This window comes from Electrona antarctica, assembly GCF_951216825.1.
Source record: "Electrona antarctica genome assembly, chromosome: 21".
NCBI lineage: Eukaryota > Metazoa > Chordata > Actinopteri > Myctophiformes > Myctophidae > Electrona > Electrona antarctica.
In genome coordinates, this window is record NC_136802.1 from 40,917,817 (window position 1) to 40,932,816 (window position 15,000).

General features: G+C 42.0%; 1 protein-coding gene across 1 annotated transcript in view; it reads left to right on the forward strand.

Annotated features, from left to right (window-relative positions):
• Positions 1-15,000, forward strand: part of LOC306913858 (leucine-rich repeat and calponin homology domain-containing protein 4-like) — a 33,375-nt gene that overhangs the window by 1,823 nt on the left and 16,552 nt on the right. The window contains exons 2-4 of the mRNA XM_079490672.1: positions 512-567; positions 13,547-13,720; positions 14,530-14,601. Coding sequence (XP_079346798.1) covers positions 512-567; positions 13,547-13,720; positions 14,530-14,601 — 302 coding nt within the window. The remainder of the gene's footprint in view (positions 1-511; positions 568-13,546; positions 13,721-14,529; positions 14,602-15,000) is intronic.

Here is a 15,000-nt window from a genome sequence, read left to right on the forward strand (position 1 = left end):
ATGAAGTGCCCCAGGAGCCCTTTTCAGGGCGTCAAATCTATTACCGAGCAGTCCAGTTTCTCCGAAGGGCCCCTGAGAGCCAAGGGCCCCTGGGTTAAGCTACAAACTTAACCCATTTCGACCTAGCATAGATTCTACAAATGTCTTTGTTTGTTGTTTTCTGAACAACCCATTCTGACCCCATGTTTCTATGTCAGTGGTGCTCAAACATGTTCATGTCAAGGACCCCCAAACATATTTGTATTTGGCTGCCGTCCCCCATCTGAAAATATGTTGTTCCAGGGACCTCCCCAGAAGCAAAGATTTGAGTTAAAAACGTTCACTCTGAAAGAATATATATTCAAAGATTTTGCGCCACATTTTCACGATTTCACGGTTGTCCTCTGTTCCCCCGAAACTAAAAGGATAACCCAAAAAGGTCCCAGTGACTTGTTTCCTTTGATGTCCTGTGTGTTCAATTCATCAACGTAGCATACAAAATGTAACACAATTCTGTGTTGTATTTTTGTAGGAGCAGAAGAAGATGCAGTCGTCCCCGTCCCACAGCTCGGACTCAGCGACACACAGGTAAGCGCGTGTGTGTGTGCGTGCGCGCGTGTGCAAACACATTGAGTTTGTGCCGTTGTCACCCAAAAAAAACCATGGCAGCGTGTAATTTCTATTCGCGCATGTGGCGTGCTTGTGTTTTGGGAGCGGAAGACTCCGCCAGCCTGGGCTTCAAGTAATGTCCATGCACTGTGTGTGTGTGTGTGTGTGTGTGTGTGTGTGTGTGTGTGTGTGTGTGTGTGTGTGTGTGTGTGTGTGTGTGTGTGTGTGTGTGTGTGTGTGTGTGTGTGTGTGTGTGTGTGTGTGTGTGTGTGTGTGTGTGTGTGTGTGTGTGTGTGTGTGTGTGTGTGTGTGTGTGTGTGACATTCTGCATAGTGAGTACTTTCTACTTTTGGTACTTTAACCACTTAAACCCCAGGGTCATTTTAAAAAAATTCGCCTGATATTACATACCCAAACTAAATCAGTTATAACTCCATAACTACAAGGCCTAGATGTACAATCTGGTTTTCTATGGATAGTTGACACCTTAAAAAATGTATATCAAGTGGAAGTTTAGTGGTGGCATCCACCAGGACAGAGTGACAGCAGATATAACACAGCAGAAATTATATTTCTTTACCTCCGCCTAAACAAAACTTGGATTTGAATGAGAATAACATCACTATACCATTTACCAGCAGGCCAAGGATGCACCTAATGTGTTCTACAACTTATGAACTGCAGTTCCTACAAATGTGGTGTCTTAGAACTGAAGTACAACAATTATACAGCCAATTTAGACATAGTTGTAATAGACGGACTCTACTCTTAGCCATTTGGATAGCAAATGTGCCCAAAGTGTGCCAAATAGATTTTTTGCCTCAAAACAGGGGATTTTCATGTAAATTCCAATTGATTTCCATTACAGATGGACAATTACACACTCTGAAGTCTTTCCCCTTCATATAAAGTATATAAATTAGTATGTTCTACCATTGTGCACTGCATAAATAGATGAAACGACACAAAATCATACTTTCATCTCCAAATGGAGTACTTTTATTCCAAACTCCATTTGTGCAAAACAAATAAAAATGGTTTGCAATTTCAAACATTGCAAAATTACTGCAAATAACTGAGTCCACCCACTGTTTTTGTGCGCTTTTTATTCCTTTTTTCCCTCCCCAATTTAGTCCTTATGCCAATTGTTTCATACCCTCACACATTTCTGTGTGTTGTCACTGGTGCCAGTGGCTTTGGTACAGCCACTCTAGGGGTGAAACTCTGGTGCCAGTGGCTTTGGTACAGCCACTCTAGGGGTGGAACTCTGGTGCCAGTGGCTTTGGTACAGCCACTCTAGGGGTGAAACTCTGGTGCCAGTGGCTTTGGTACAGCCACTCTAGGGGTGAAACTCTGGTTCCAGTGGCTTTGGTACAGCCACTCTAGGGGTGAAACTCTGGTGCCAGTGGCTTTGGTACAGCCACTCTAGGGGTGAAACTCTGGTGCCAGTGGCTTTGGTACAGCCACTCTAGGGGTGAAACTCTGGTGCCAGTGGCTTTGGTACAGCCACTCTACTCTCAGCAGCTGACAGGGTTGTGCTGGGTGGTTGTCCGGCTTCCTGAGCAGGAGTCTCTCTCGTCCTTCTCCTCGCCATCAGACTAAGAAAAAATAGATACAAAATAATGACATAAGCATGAAAACAGGGGAAAAAAACAATAACAATGAGCAGTGCTAAACCACATTTTCCTTCTATTTGCTATTATCACTAATGTGTGCTGTAACAACTAACATCTTGAACCACAAACCAATATCAGTACTATCTGTACTGTAACAATCTTTACTGTACTGTACTGGAATGGACTGGACTGTAACAGACTACTAACAGTCTTTACTGCACTGTAACAGTCTGTACAGGACAGGACAGGACAGGACTGCAACAGGCTGTACTGTAACAGTCTTTACTGTACTGTACAATACTGTAACAGGCTTTACTGTACTCTACTGTACAGTACTGTACTGTAACAGTCTTTACTGTACTGTACAATACTGTAACAATCTGTACTGTACTGTACTGTACTGTACTGTACTGTACTGTACTGTACTGTACTGTACTGTACTGTACTGTACTGTACTGTACTGTACTGTACTGTACTGTAACAGTCTTTACTGTACTCAACTGTACTGTACAGTACTGTACTCTACTGTACAGTACAGTACAGTACAGTAACAGTCTTTACTGTACTCAACTGTACAGTACTGTACTCTACTGTACTGTAACATTCTTTACTGCACTGTAACAGTATTTACTGTACTGTACTTTACTGTACTGTAACATCCTTTACTGTACTGTAACATGCTTTACTGTACTTTACTGTACTGTAACAGGCTTTACTGTACTGTAACATGCTTTACTGTACTGTACTGTAACATGCTTTACTGTACTGTAACATGCTTTACTGTACTGTACTGTACTGTAACATGCGTTACTGTACTGTAACATGCTTTACTGTACTGTAACAGGTGTTACTGTACTGTAACATGCTTTACTGTACTGTAACATGCTTTACTGTACTGTACTGTAACATGCTTTACTGTACTGTAACATGCTTTACTGTACTGTAACATGCTTTACTGTACTGTAACATGCTTTACTGTACTGTAACATGCTTTACTGTACTGTAACATGCTTTACTGTACTGTAACATGCTTTACTGTACTGTAACATGCTTTACTGTACTGTACTGTAACATGCTTTACTGTACTGTAACATGCTTTACTGTACTGTAACATGCTTTACTGTACTGTAACATGCTTTACTGTACTGTAACATGCTTTACTGTACTGTAACATGCTTTACTGTACTGTAACATGCTTTACTGTACTGTAACAGGTGTTACTGTACTGTAACATGCTTTACTGTACTGTAACATGCTTTACTGTACTGTAACATGCTTTACTGTACTGTACTGTAACATGCTTTACTGTACTGTAACATGCTTTACTGTACTGTAACATGCGTTACTGTACTGTAACAGGCTGTACTGTACTGTACTGTACTGTACTGTAACATGCTTTACTGTACTGTACTGTACTGTACTGTAACAGGCTGTACTGTACTGTACTGTACTGTAACATGCTTTACTGTACTGTAACATGCTTTACTGTACTGTAACAGGTGTTACTGTACTGTAACATGCTTTACTGTACTGTAACATGCTTTACTGTACTGTACTGTAACATGCTTTACTGTACTGTAACATGCTTTACTGTACTGTAACATGCTTTACTGTACTGTAACATGCTTTACTGTACTGTAACAGGTGTTACTGTACTGTAACATGCTTTACTGTACTGTAACATGCTTTACTGTACTGTACTGTAACATGCTTTACTGTACTGTAACATGCTTTACTGTACTGTACTGTAACATGCTTTACTGTACTGTAACATGCTTTACTGTACTGTAACATGCGTTACTGTACTGTAACAGGCTGTACTGTACTGTACTGTACTGTACTGTACTGTACTGTACTGTACTGTACTGTACTGTACTGTACTGTACTGTACTGTACCTGACTGTGTACTGTACTGAACCTGACTGTGTACTGTACTGAACCTGACTGTGTACTGTACTGGAGAACTGGACCTGTCTGTACTGTAACAGGCTTTACTGTACTGCAACAGGCTTTACTGTACTGTACTGAACCTGACTGTGTACTGTACTGAACCTGACTGTGTACTGTACTGGATAACTGGACCTGTCTGTACTGTAACATTCTTTACTTTACTGTACTGTAACATTCTTTACTGTACTGCAACATGCGTTACTGTACTGTACTGTAACATGCTGTACTGTACTGTACTGTACTGTACTGTACTGAACCTGACTGTGTGCTGTACTGTAGTTGTCGAATGTTATCAGGTCAGAATCATCATGACTGGCTCTGTTTATTCACAGGCATTTATCTACATGGTCTGTCAAAACGGACGCCATTACAGTTACATTGCCGACAAAATAATAATTATCAACTAAATAATAAATAATTACATTCAATAACTAATTTCATAACTGAAATACTTACACAAAGACTGAAGTGGATCGAGTCCTAAAACATTGTTGAGAGGAACGCTTTGGTTTACTCCAGGCGCAGCGCGTCGCTTCTTGTTGTTGTGCTCAATCAGTGCTGCGTCACAGAGGCTGCGCGTCATGGACCCAGATTGAAATCAGCCTTGGGCCTGTGTGCGCAGTCACCTATCTTGGCCATGCTTGTGGCTATGAGAACATATGACCCACCCTTGGAAAGCTCTAGGCCTATAGAATTGATCCATCACAACCAAACTTGACTCAGCCCAAATACCTCGTCGTCCAATGGGATGACAGTGGCAGTAGTCCCACAGCAGTGATTCGACACCACCCACTGTCTATCAGCTTTTTTTTTCATGTGAAGGCTCAAACTGGAATTCCAAGTATGGAAATGACGCGTAAGGACTTGTATTATAGGAATCAGGACAGTAAAGGGGTCTTTGTGTAGTTTTGGATGGATTACCACGGCCAAAATGGACTACAAATGTCGGAGATCTTTTTTTTGGGAAACAGAGTTTGCTTACATTTCCGACGCTGGAGAGCACAGTTTACATCGTATCAAGACATGGTTGGTCTCATTTGAAAGAGCAGAATGTCCTCTTGCGTTTCAACACCAAGGTTGTTTGGCTAGCGTACTGGGAAGTGATTCTACCCGAGTTTGAATGTTGGTTGTTCTTATATTCCTGGCGTATGCAAATATTGTACACTATTTTTAAAATAATTATAAATTATACTAATGTATGGATGAAAAATACAATGGCAGCTGATTATATATGCTGTAGGTCCCCTGTAAAGTTATCAACATTGAAATTGTAGTTTGATTTAGTCTCTATTGATTTATTGACCTCTGAACAAAGTGTAACTGGCTATGGGAAGCCGGCTTCCCATATGGGGCTTAAGTGGTTAAGTACATTTTGATACCAATACATTTGTACTTTCCCTCAAAGTACATTTTGAATGTACTTTGAGAGTGCCGTGATCCCCCCAAAAAAAGAAAACGGGTCTATTAATTATTTGGAGGAAGATTTTTTTTGGCCACACCCACCAGTTCATTTAGTATAGAGAGTATGCGCGTGACATCATCATCAAACCCGGAAGTTATCCAGGAATGCCTACCAACTTTACCAAGTGGCAAAAAACGACTTGCTGGCCTTGATAGCCCATATATCCAAACAGAAATGTCCTATCTGATTGCATTAAACAACGTTAAACAATGTTAAACTCACTTTGCATGTTGCTTTGCCACTGGCTTTGCCACTCGATGTGCCATTCACTTTAAGCATGCGCATACTCTCTATACCTGGTTTTCACCTTAGCACCACCCACCTGAACTTAAGCCTCGCCCACAGATGTGTGTTGTATGATAAGAGCGAGCGGGTTAGGGGATGATTTTAGTGTGTCACTAAAATGGTGTATTTTCGATTAATCCTTTTGACCCGAAGGCTTTCAGCTTTCAGTGAAGACATTTTAATATTTATAACCACACCTGAGGGGGCTATAGAGCGTCGCAGTCCCGCCCCCTACCATGGACCAGGAAATGAATCCCAATGCATTTTCCTCATAGACATTTCGAAAAGTATTTATTTAAAGACTGTTACGCCGCGGACAAAGCCAACTCGAGTCGTGACAACTCATGACAACACAAACAATATTTTGGACCAAACAAATAATTACAAAGAAGAAAAACAACAAAGAAAGTGTTGTAACCTGCCGTTTTTTCTTCTTTCTAATTATTTGTTCGGCCCAAAAAATTGTGTTTGTTGTCATGATTTGTCACGACTCGAGTTGGCTTTGTCCGCGGCGTAAATGTCTTTAAATAAATACTTTCTGAAATGTCTATGAGGAAAATGAACGGAGAATCATTTCCTGGTCCAGGGTAGGGGGCGGGACTGCGACGCTCTATTAGACTCATGTCAACTCCATAGACACATACAAAACCCCTGGGGGTCTATTAGAGTCATGTTAACTCCATAGACACATACAAAACACCTGGGGGTCTATTAGAGTCATGTCAACTCCATAGACACATACAAAACACCTGGGGATCTATTAGAGTCATGTTAACTCCATAGACACATACTAAACACCTGGCGGTCTATTAGACTCATGTCAACTCCATAGACGCATACTAAACAGAAAAAGTAAAAAACTATGGCACATATTTAAGTAAATAAAGCAGGAAAGGGCGCACACCAGTGTTGGTGAGGTGCTGGCCTAAGGTAGTAAATAAGTAAAATGAGAATAGGCCGCACACACATAGCCACAATGCTGTATATTTATTGAGAAGAATCCAACGTTTCGACCTTTCGGCCTTCTTCAGGGAATTTAAGTAAAACAAAAAATGTGAGTATGTTTTCCACCACCGTGTACCGAGCCAAGCTCAGTCACTCCCACAGTGAGAAAAGACCCACAATGCAACACCTTATCACTTCTTCACTGTCCACTGGACACCTCGTATAGTCCGAAACCCATCGCCTCTGAGGAAACGGAACCAACATGTCCTTGAATAGTGACAATAGCCAAGATCTACAAGCTCACAACGCATGGTGATGTAGAGCTGCTATTTTCACTACTTTTACTTCATGCCTCTTGCATTCAGGTGACCAAAAAGATACAAGGTTTCTACCGGATTGCAAAAAATGTTTTTCTAAAAACCTCTCTCTCTCTCTCTCTCTCTCTCTCTCTCTCTCTCTCTCTCTCTCTCTCTCTCTCTCTCTCTCTCTCTCTCTCTCTCTCTCTCTCTCTCGTTATGCAAGGTCATAGTTAGTGTGTGACAGGCTGGGAAAAGTCAACACATTGTGGTTCCCATTGCTCACTGTGTGTGTATCAGACACTCACCCTTTAACGAGAGGAGGAAACCCATTCACTGCCGTTTGGACAAAGCGCTCCATTCTCCACGTACTCAAACGTTTTTTTTACTTAAGTAAAAGTATCAATACCGCAATGTAGAAACAATCTGTTACAGGTAAAAGTGCAGAATTCAACATGTAATTGAGTAGAGGTACTGAAGTATTGGCTTCAAAATGTACTTCATCCATCCATCTTCCACCGCTTATCTGTAGTCTGGTCGCGGGGGCAACAGCTCCACCCCAAAAACCCCCGAAATGCATAGAAAACTGTATTTTACCACAGTTATACCTATAACACACAATCATCTATCATCCATCAATTTTATTTCTTTCTTTTTCTTTAGTTGTGAGCCACAAGATTTGTATCTTGTACAGGGCTTATATTAAGCAAGTAAGCATCAATAATAACATCAGTTGTCTGCTTTTCTGTGAAAGCCCTAACAAATGCTTCCTTAACATATTTGGATTTGACCAGAAAGATAACGCCATAAATTACACAGTGATTTCAACACTCGTCAGTCACTTGGCATAGGCTATAGCAGCGCACAGCAATGCCAGCATGCATGCATTGTCAGGGAGCGTGTGAGATACACGACACAAACGTTAGCACATTTTTGTTTTATTTGTGTTTCTTGTTGAGCCTCGTTGTGTCAGACTGGTGCAGATCGGTTTTAACCCATTTTGGGCGGGAACCCCTTTTGGTGTTAAGCATTATGTTATGCTTTAGCTATTGAAAAATAGCAGATCTACAAGCTCTAAGCGTAATTTATTTTGCTTTGTATTCTGTACTCTTGAGTCTTGCCCCCCCCCCCGCCCTCAAGTCTAATTTCCTCCTGGGGGGGAGGAGGGCATTTTCAGACCGGGGGAGATGGGAGAGGGAGGGGCTGTTCAGCTCTGAGCAGGGCACTATGGAGACGCGCACGTTGTAGGAGGGACGCATGCATGTAGTTAGTAGCGTAGTGTTTCAAATAGTAAGTAATATAAGCACTTTAATTTGAAATATCATTGAAATTTGGGATTTTTGCATGCCATCATGTTTGGTGAGGCAGTCAGGGCATTTAGGGGGGCATTGCCCCTCCGTGCCCATGCCTATATCTGGGCCCTGGCGTATGAACGAAGATTGCTCGGTAGACAGAGAGCTTTGCCTTCTGGCTCAACTCTCTTTTCGTCACAAAAGTGAGGTACAGCGACTGCGATACCGCCCCTTCCGCTCCGATTCCCCGGCTGATCTCCTTCTCCGTCCTCCCCTCACTCGGGAGTTCAAAATGTACTTGAAGCACCAAAAGTAAAGTGCTCGTTGAGCAGAATGTTCTGAAAAAGAATCAAGTTTATTAATAATTATAGTATAGAGTAAAAGGAAAATATTTGTCTCTGAGATGGACTGAGGTAAAAGTATTGGAAATTGGAAATACTCAAGTAAATTACAAATACCTCAAAATTGTACGTAAGTACAGTACTTAAAGGCATATTCAGTGATTTGACTTAATTCAAATATCACTTTTTTTTTCTGGATAATCCTCCCTACTATAGAGTGTGCTGACCATATAAGGAGTTCCTCCCTGTCCCCATTGAGCCCCTGGGGTAAAAAAAAACCCTAGTTTCAGTTTTGGTGGCGGGTGGCAAAGCCTTCATCCAATCAGGATGAGAGGGGCCTTCCTCCAATCATGATCGAGTGGGGCCGCGCGGGCCTTGGTGCACATGCTGTTGGCCTGTTGCACTTCCCCCCACTGTAGAGCGTGCATGTGCACATTTTGTTACCGGGCGGACTGGGTGGTTTTCCAAATCACCCAAATCACTGAATGCTCCTTTAAGTAAATAGACTTTCCACCACTGCATACTGGGATATCCCTGGTCTCTGCAGACACGAGGAACAGATATCTATTGACATTGTTACACGTCTCCCAAGAACCAAGCCTCCTGTTTTCATTTCAGCTTGACACGCACGCACGCACACGCACACGCAGGTTTTTAATCTAGCAGTGTTTTCTCCCAACTGTTTGAGAGACAGAGTGTGTGGGAGTGGGAGAGATAGCAGGAACTGACGATGAAGCGAGGTTTGCCAACTATGAGATATCTCGTAGTTTAACACATTGAGAGCCCACGCTTAACTGCCCAAAATCACTTTCACCTAGAAAATCCATTCACATTTTTTATAATTCAGCTGACTGTGGAGACACATGCTGGAACTTTTTACTTTGAAATGTTTTATAGTTTCTGAGTTATTTAATTTAAACGCCAAATGCATTCTCAATGGCGAAAAAAACAAACTTTGGCACCACGTGTAAAAAAAAAAAAAAAAAAAAGTGTTTTGATTTTTTTAATAAAAAAAATAATAAAAAAAAAAAAAAACCTTTTTTTTTTTTTTTTTTTTCCCAAGACGTCCACAGACGTCTTGGGCTATGCACGTTGCGCAATACCCAGGACGTCCACAGACGTCTTGGGCACAAGATGTGTTAATTGACACCCGTTATCTGACAACTATACGAGATATCTCCTAGATATCGCGTTATATCAATTATGAAACCGGTGTTGCGCGGTGTTTACGTTTACTGGTGTCGGGGAGGTCACCAGGACTCTAGATGCACCTCGGAGGCAGACATCTCTCCTGTCCAGGGGGAGAGTAGAGAGAGTGATGACATAAAACTTATGGATTGTAGCTTTAACCCATTTTGGGCGGGAACCCCTTTTGTTTGGTGTTTTAAACATTATGTTTTAATTTAGCTATTGAAAAATAGCAGATCTGCAAGCTCGTAGCGCGCCACCGAGTGGCGCGCTACGAGCTTGTAGATCTGCTATTTTTGAAAAATCATGAAAACATTTATTTCAGAAAACTGGAGGATTTAGAAGAAACTTTCAAGGTCAGGCCTAAATGGGTTAACTATATATTGGCTCAAGACCAGGGGTCATCAACGGACAAATCAGCAGACAAATGTAATGTTCTTATTTCATAAGGGTCCATTTGGATCCATTTTGAACACTCTCAGAGTTACAGACCTGTCATTCAGGGCTAGCTCTTTGCGTGTTTCTGGTAACATTGTTATCCACTCATTTAGTAAAATGTCCACCACAAAGCCAGCATGGCGATGAGCCCTGCTCAGGACTGACTGGTGCTGACATCCCTCCTGGAGGGTTGTTTGTTCCACAGCGTTTAGTAGAAACAGAACTGGCTTGGCTCCAGTGTTGTTTTTGCCAGCAAATTTTGATTTTAGTTTCAGTCATAGTCTCTTCAATAGTTTTAATTTGGTTTCAGTCACATTTTAGTCACCCCGAATGTTTTAGTGTTAGTCTAGTTTTAGTCGACTAAATATCATAAGATTTTTGTCGACTAAAACTACAGGTGATTTAGTCGACTAAAATGTATTTTGGCGGGCCCTGATGCCGTCGAAATGACTGATTTTACATTTGCTGAAAATAGCCGATCTACAAGCTCACAACGCCTCGCAGCGCGACGCGTTGTGAGCTTGTAGATCGTTGTGAGCTTGTAGATCTACAAGCTCACAACGCGTCACGCTGCGACGCGCTGTGAGCTTGTAGATCTGCTATTTTCAGCATGCAACCAAGTGTAAAATTACTTACACTGGATCTCTTGTCCACTAGTCCCTTCCTGACATTTTAGTCTAGTTTTTATCTGTCGACGAAATTGTCAGTATATTTAGTCTTAGTTTTAGTCGCCGTAGCTTATTTTTCATGTAGTTTCCATTTAGTTTTCATCAGTGAAAAAAGGTAGTCGTCTTAGTTTTAGTCGACGAAAACGACACTGGTTGGCTCCCACGGGGTGCATGTGTTTGGTCCAACACACTAACAGTCCTACAGTCATGAGACACCTTATCCAAAACCCCACCCTGAACCTATAACCTCACAGGGAGCCACAAGGTTTGTTTTAACCTGCCACGGGTTCGTTTTAACCTGCCACACGTGTCGGGAGCCACGGGCGAGTTTTAACCGGCCATGGGTTAGTTGTAACCGGCAGTGCATGTCGGGAGCGACGGTGTTGTCGAACTAATGCCTGTCGGACTGTTAGTACGTCTAACCAACATACTGGTATGCACCCCGGCTCCCCACAGCGTCTGAGTGCTTGCTACCAAGCTACGGGTGCCTGACACAGTGCCCTGCCCAGCCTCATCCTTCTCTCTCTCTCTCTGAACTTGTCGGTCTAGTGCCCTTCGTGGCATTCTTGTCACCATCACCTGAAACGCCCTGAAGGCCCTGGACGACTGGTTGAGAACCACTGGGGGTTAAGCAACACAATGTAAAGGAGCCAAGAACAATGACAGCGTCACAGCTGGAAGAGAAAGTCCAATTTATTAATGTACCGAAACAGGAAATGTGCAGAAAATGTGATTCTGCTCAAATGTGCTCAGAACACAATGAGCCTTGTCTCTCCAGACATCAGTCAAATGCACCCTGTTGGTTTTGTCTGGGTCTGTTTTAGCTCCAAGGCTCCTAGTCCCCCATGATCTCTCTCTCTCTCTCTCTGCTGTCTGTGTTTATCCCTGTCTCCGTTTGTCAACTCAATTCATGATGCTTTTTTGGCATGACATGACATGTCATCGTGACAATAGTGGTTTGTTTTTTACAGCGTGGGTTTACGGCAAGAGTCTGTCTGTCTGTCTGTCTGTCTGTCTGTCTGTCTGTCTGTCTGTCTGTCTGTCCAGAGATAATTTCACAAACCACTGGACAGATGGCCGTCAGTCTTTGTATGCACACTGCCAGTAGGACACATGAAGTTTTATACTTTTTTATACTTTTTTAAGATATTTTTTATGGCTTTTTTGCCTTTATTTGATAGGGTACAGTAATGTGACAGGAAAGGGGGGGAGAGATGGGGGGGAAGACATGCGGCAAAGGCTGAAGGGCCGAACCCGAAGCACGCCGTCAGGCGGAAGTTTTATACTTTTTAAATATTTAAATGTAAATAACAGATCTACAAGCTCAAAAGGCGTCAAATTGCGAGATCTGCTATGTTCACATTATTTGATGTTCTTTTTCTTTTCTTTTTTATGACCGCATTTCAATACGGAAAGCATTGCAATTTGCACTTTTAAACACTTAAGTAGCTTTAAAAGCACTCAAGTACAACTTTGACGGAGCAACTTAACACTTGTAGTTGAGTAATATCTGAGCAGGAGTATCTATACTCAATTCTGTACTAGGGATGCACCGTTATTGAAATGTTGGCCCATATGATATGATATAGTACTTTATTGTGAGTTCACACTGAAATTTGTCTTGCGACACAGCAGCCAAGTATGCAGAACACATATACGTACACACATTTGACATAACACAAAGAACAAGACAATTTACATACATAAAGACATGAAGACAAGAGCAATATCCACCGCTTAGATTATCCTGTGGCTACTACGACTCCTGATTAAGCCTCAAGGTCGACTGGTGGACAAAGGACCTCTTTAGTCTGACCTTATTGTATGCTGGTACACCATATCTCCTTCCTGAAGGTAGCAACCTATATTCTCCATACAACACATGCTTAGTATTAGAGGTGATATTCCTTGCTAACCTTAGGATGCTGTTATCATACGTGGATGTATAAAGTTTCTGAAGTTGTTGTCCAACAATCTTTGAACAAATTTTCAGTTGTTGCAGCATTTGTGACGAACATAAACAGCTTGAATGTAGTATTTTAATTAAAAGATGTCCCAACGTTTGAAAGCTTCCCCATAAACACTGATAGAATGTGCAGCCTTCGTCACAAAAGGCTTTTCATTTATTTTTCAACATAGTTATTTATAAAATTGAATATCTGCTAAAACCAGTGTATTCTTTTGATATCGACCCGGTACCGATATTGCATTTTAAGGCCAATATCGGAGAATACTGATGTGACGACCGATTAATTGCCCATCGCTATTCTATACTCAAGTACTTTGGGGTTGAGTACTTTGACCACCACTGACGTCTTGTGTCCCCATGTTCTTCCCTCTGTGTGTGTGTGTGTGTGTGTGTGTGTGTGTGTGTGTGTGTGTGTGTGTGTGTGTGTGTGTGTGTGTGTGTGTGTGTGTGTGTGTGTGTGTGTGCGTGCACACGTGTGTGTCTGTGTGTATGTGTGTGTATCCTATAGGAGCAGTCTACACGTGGAACTGGGACCCCCACAGTCTTCATCATCCTCCCCCTCCCCTGCGTCTCCCCCCTGCGTCTCTCCCTCTGGCCCCTCCCCTGACCCCCCCAGCCCCTCCCTGGAGGAGAGGAGGAGACCTGGATCCCTGCTTCTCTGGCAGGAGAGAGAGAGACAACAGTAAGTATGAGAGAGAGAGAGAGATCATACTATTATGCCAGTCATTGCTGGGTTAAATTATGGGGTAAATAAGCAACAAAAAAAATCCCGGCATGTTAACAGCATGAACAAGCACCTTTCTATTCACCGATAAAGCAGTGCGACATGGTTCGCTGACGGCATGACCGTCAACCGTTTGTTTTCGTGTAGAAGCATGCAGCGGCAGCTGCGCGACCACGGCGATTGCGTGACAAAATGGGACCGGTGCCAGTTCGGGAAAAATAGATTAATAGACCAGTCATTCCCCAATAGTGAGGGGAACATTCAGACCCTTCTGATCCCCAATTTGTTTTCCCCTAAAAAAGAATATCTATAGTAATATCTGATCTACAAGCTCACTCACTAGTGAGGTTTGGTTAAAATAACATTTGTATTCATGAATTCAAATAAGTTTAAGTTCAAGTTAAAATAAGTTTTAACCCATTTTGACCTGAGATCGGATTCTAAAAATGTCTTCTACATCCTGACAGTTTTCTGAAAAAGCTATGTTTCCATGTCAGTCGTTCTTCGATTTTTCAAAAATAGCAGACCTACAAGCTCGTAGCGCGCCACTCGGTGGCGCGCTATGAGCTTGTAGATCTGCTATTTTTCAATAGCTAAAGCATAACATAATGCTAACGCCCAAAGGGGTTCCCACCCAAAATGGGTAAACTCGTATTAACAAGGGCGTTTCATAAAACATGTTGACGGTGCTATATTTCAGTAGTCAACAACAGTCCTGTGTATTACCGTGCAGTATAACCACATCTTTTTTTTCTTTTTTGGTACAGCTTACTGAAGTCCTCCTCGTCCAAAACAGGAAGTCACGTGACTGCGGCGCCACAGGCAGGAAGTTGCTCAGGGTGAGTAGAAACGTCCCCCCCCCCCCCCCAATAAAATAAAATTTGTACTGCTACTGAGTGAATGTCCTCTGATTCTGATATGTTTTTTTTTTTTTTTTTTTTTTTGCATTTCCTGGAGTCGTATCATCATATCAATTTACAATTTGGGCATTTAGCAGACGCTCTTAATCCAGAGCGACTGGCAGTAATCAAGAACAACACATGGTAATACATCAAATACATAAAAACAGCCTCGACAACTCAAATTATTTAATTTAGATAGCATATTATGTACACATAGCACTCTATTCGACACCGTAAATCAAAATTTTGTATTCGCCAATATTGTTTTAAATATATTTTATGTTTTTTATCTTTGCTTTTCTACAGCAGACATGCAGCTGTTGTTGTTAGTTCTCC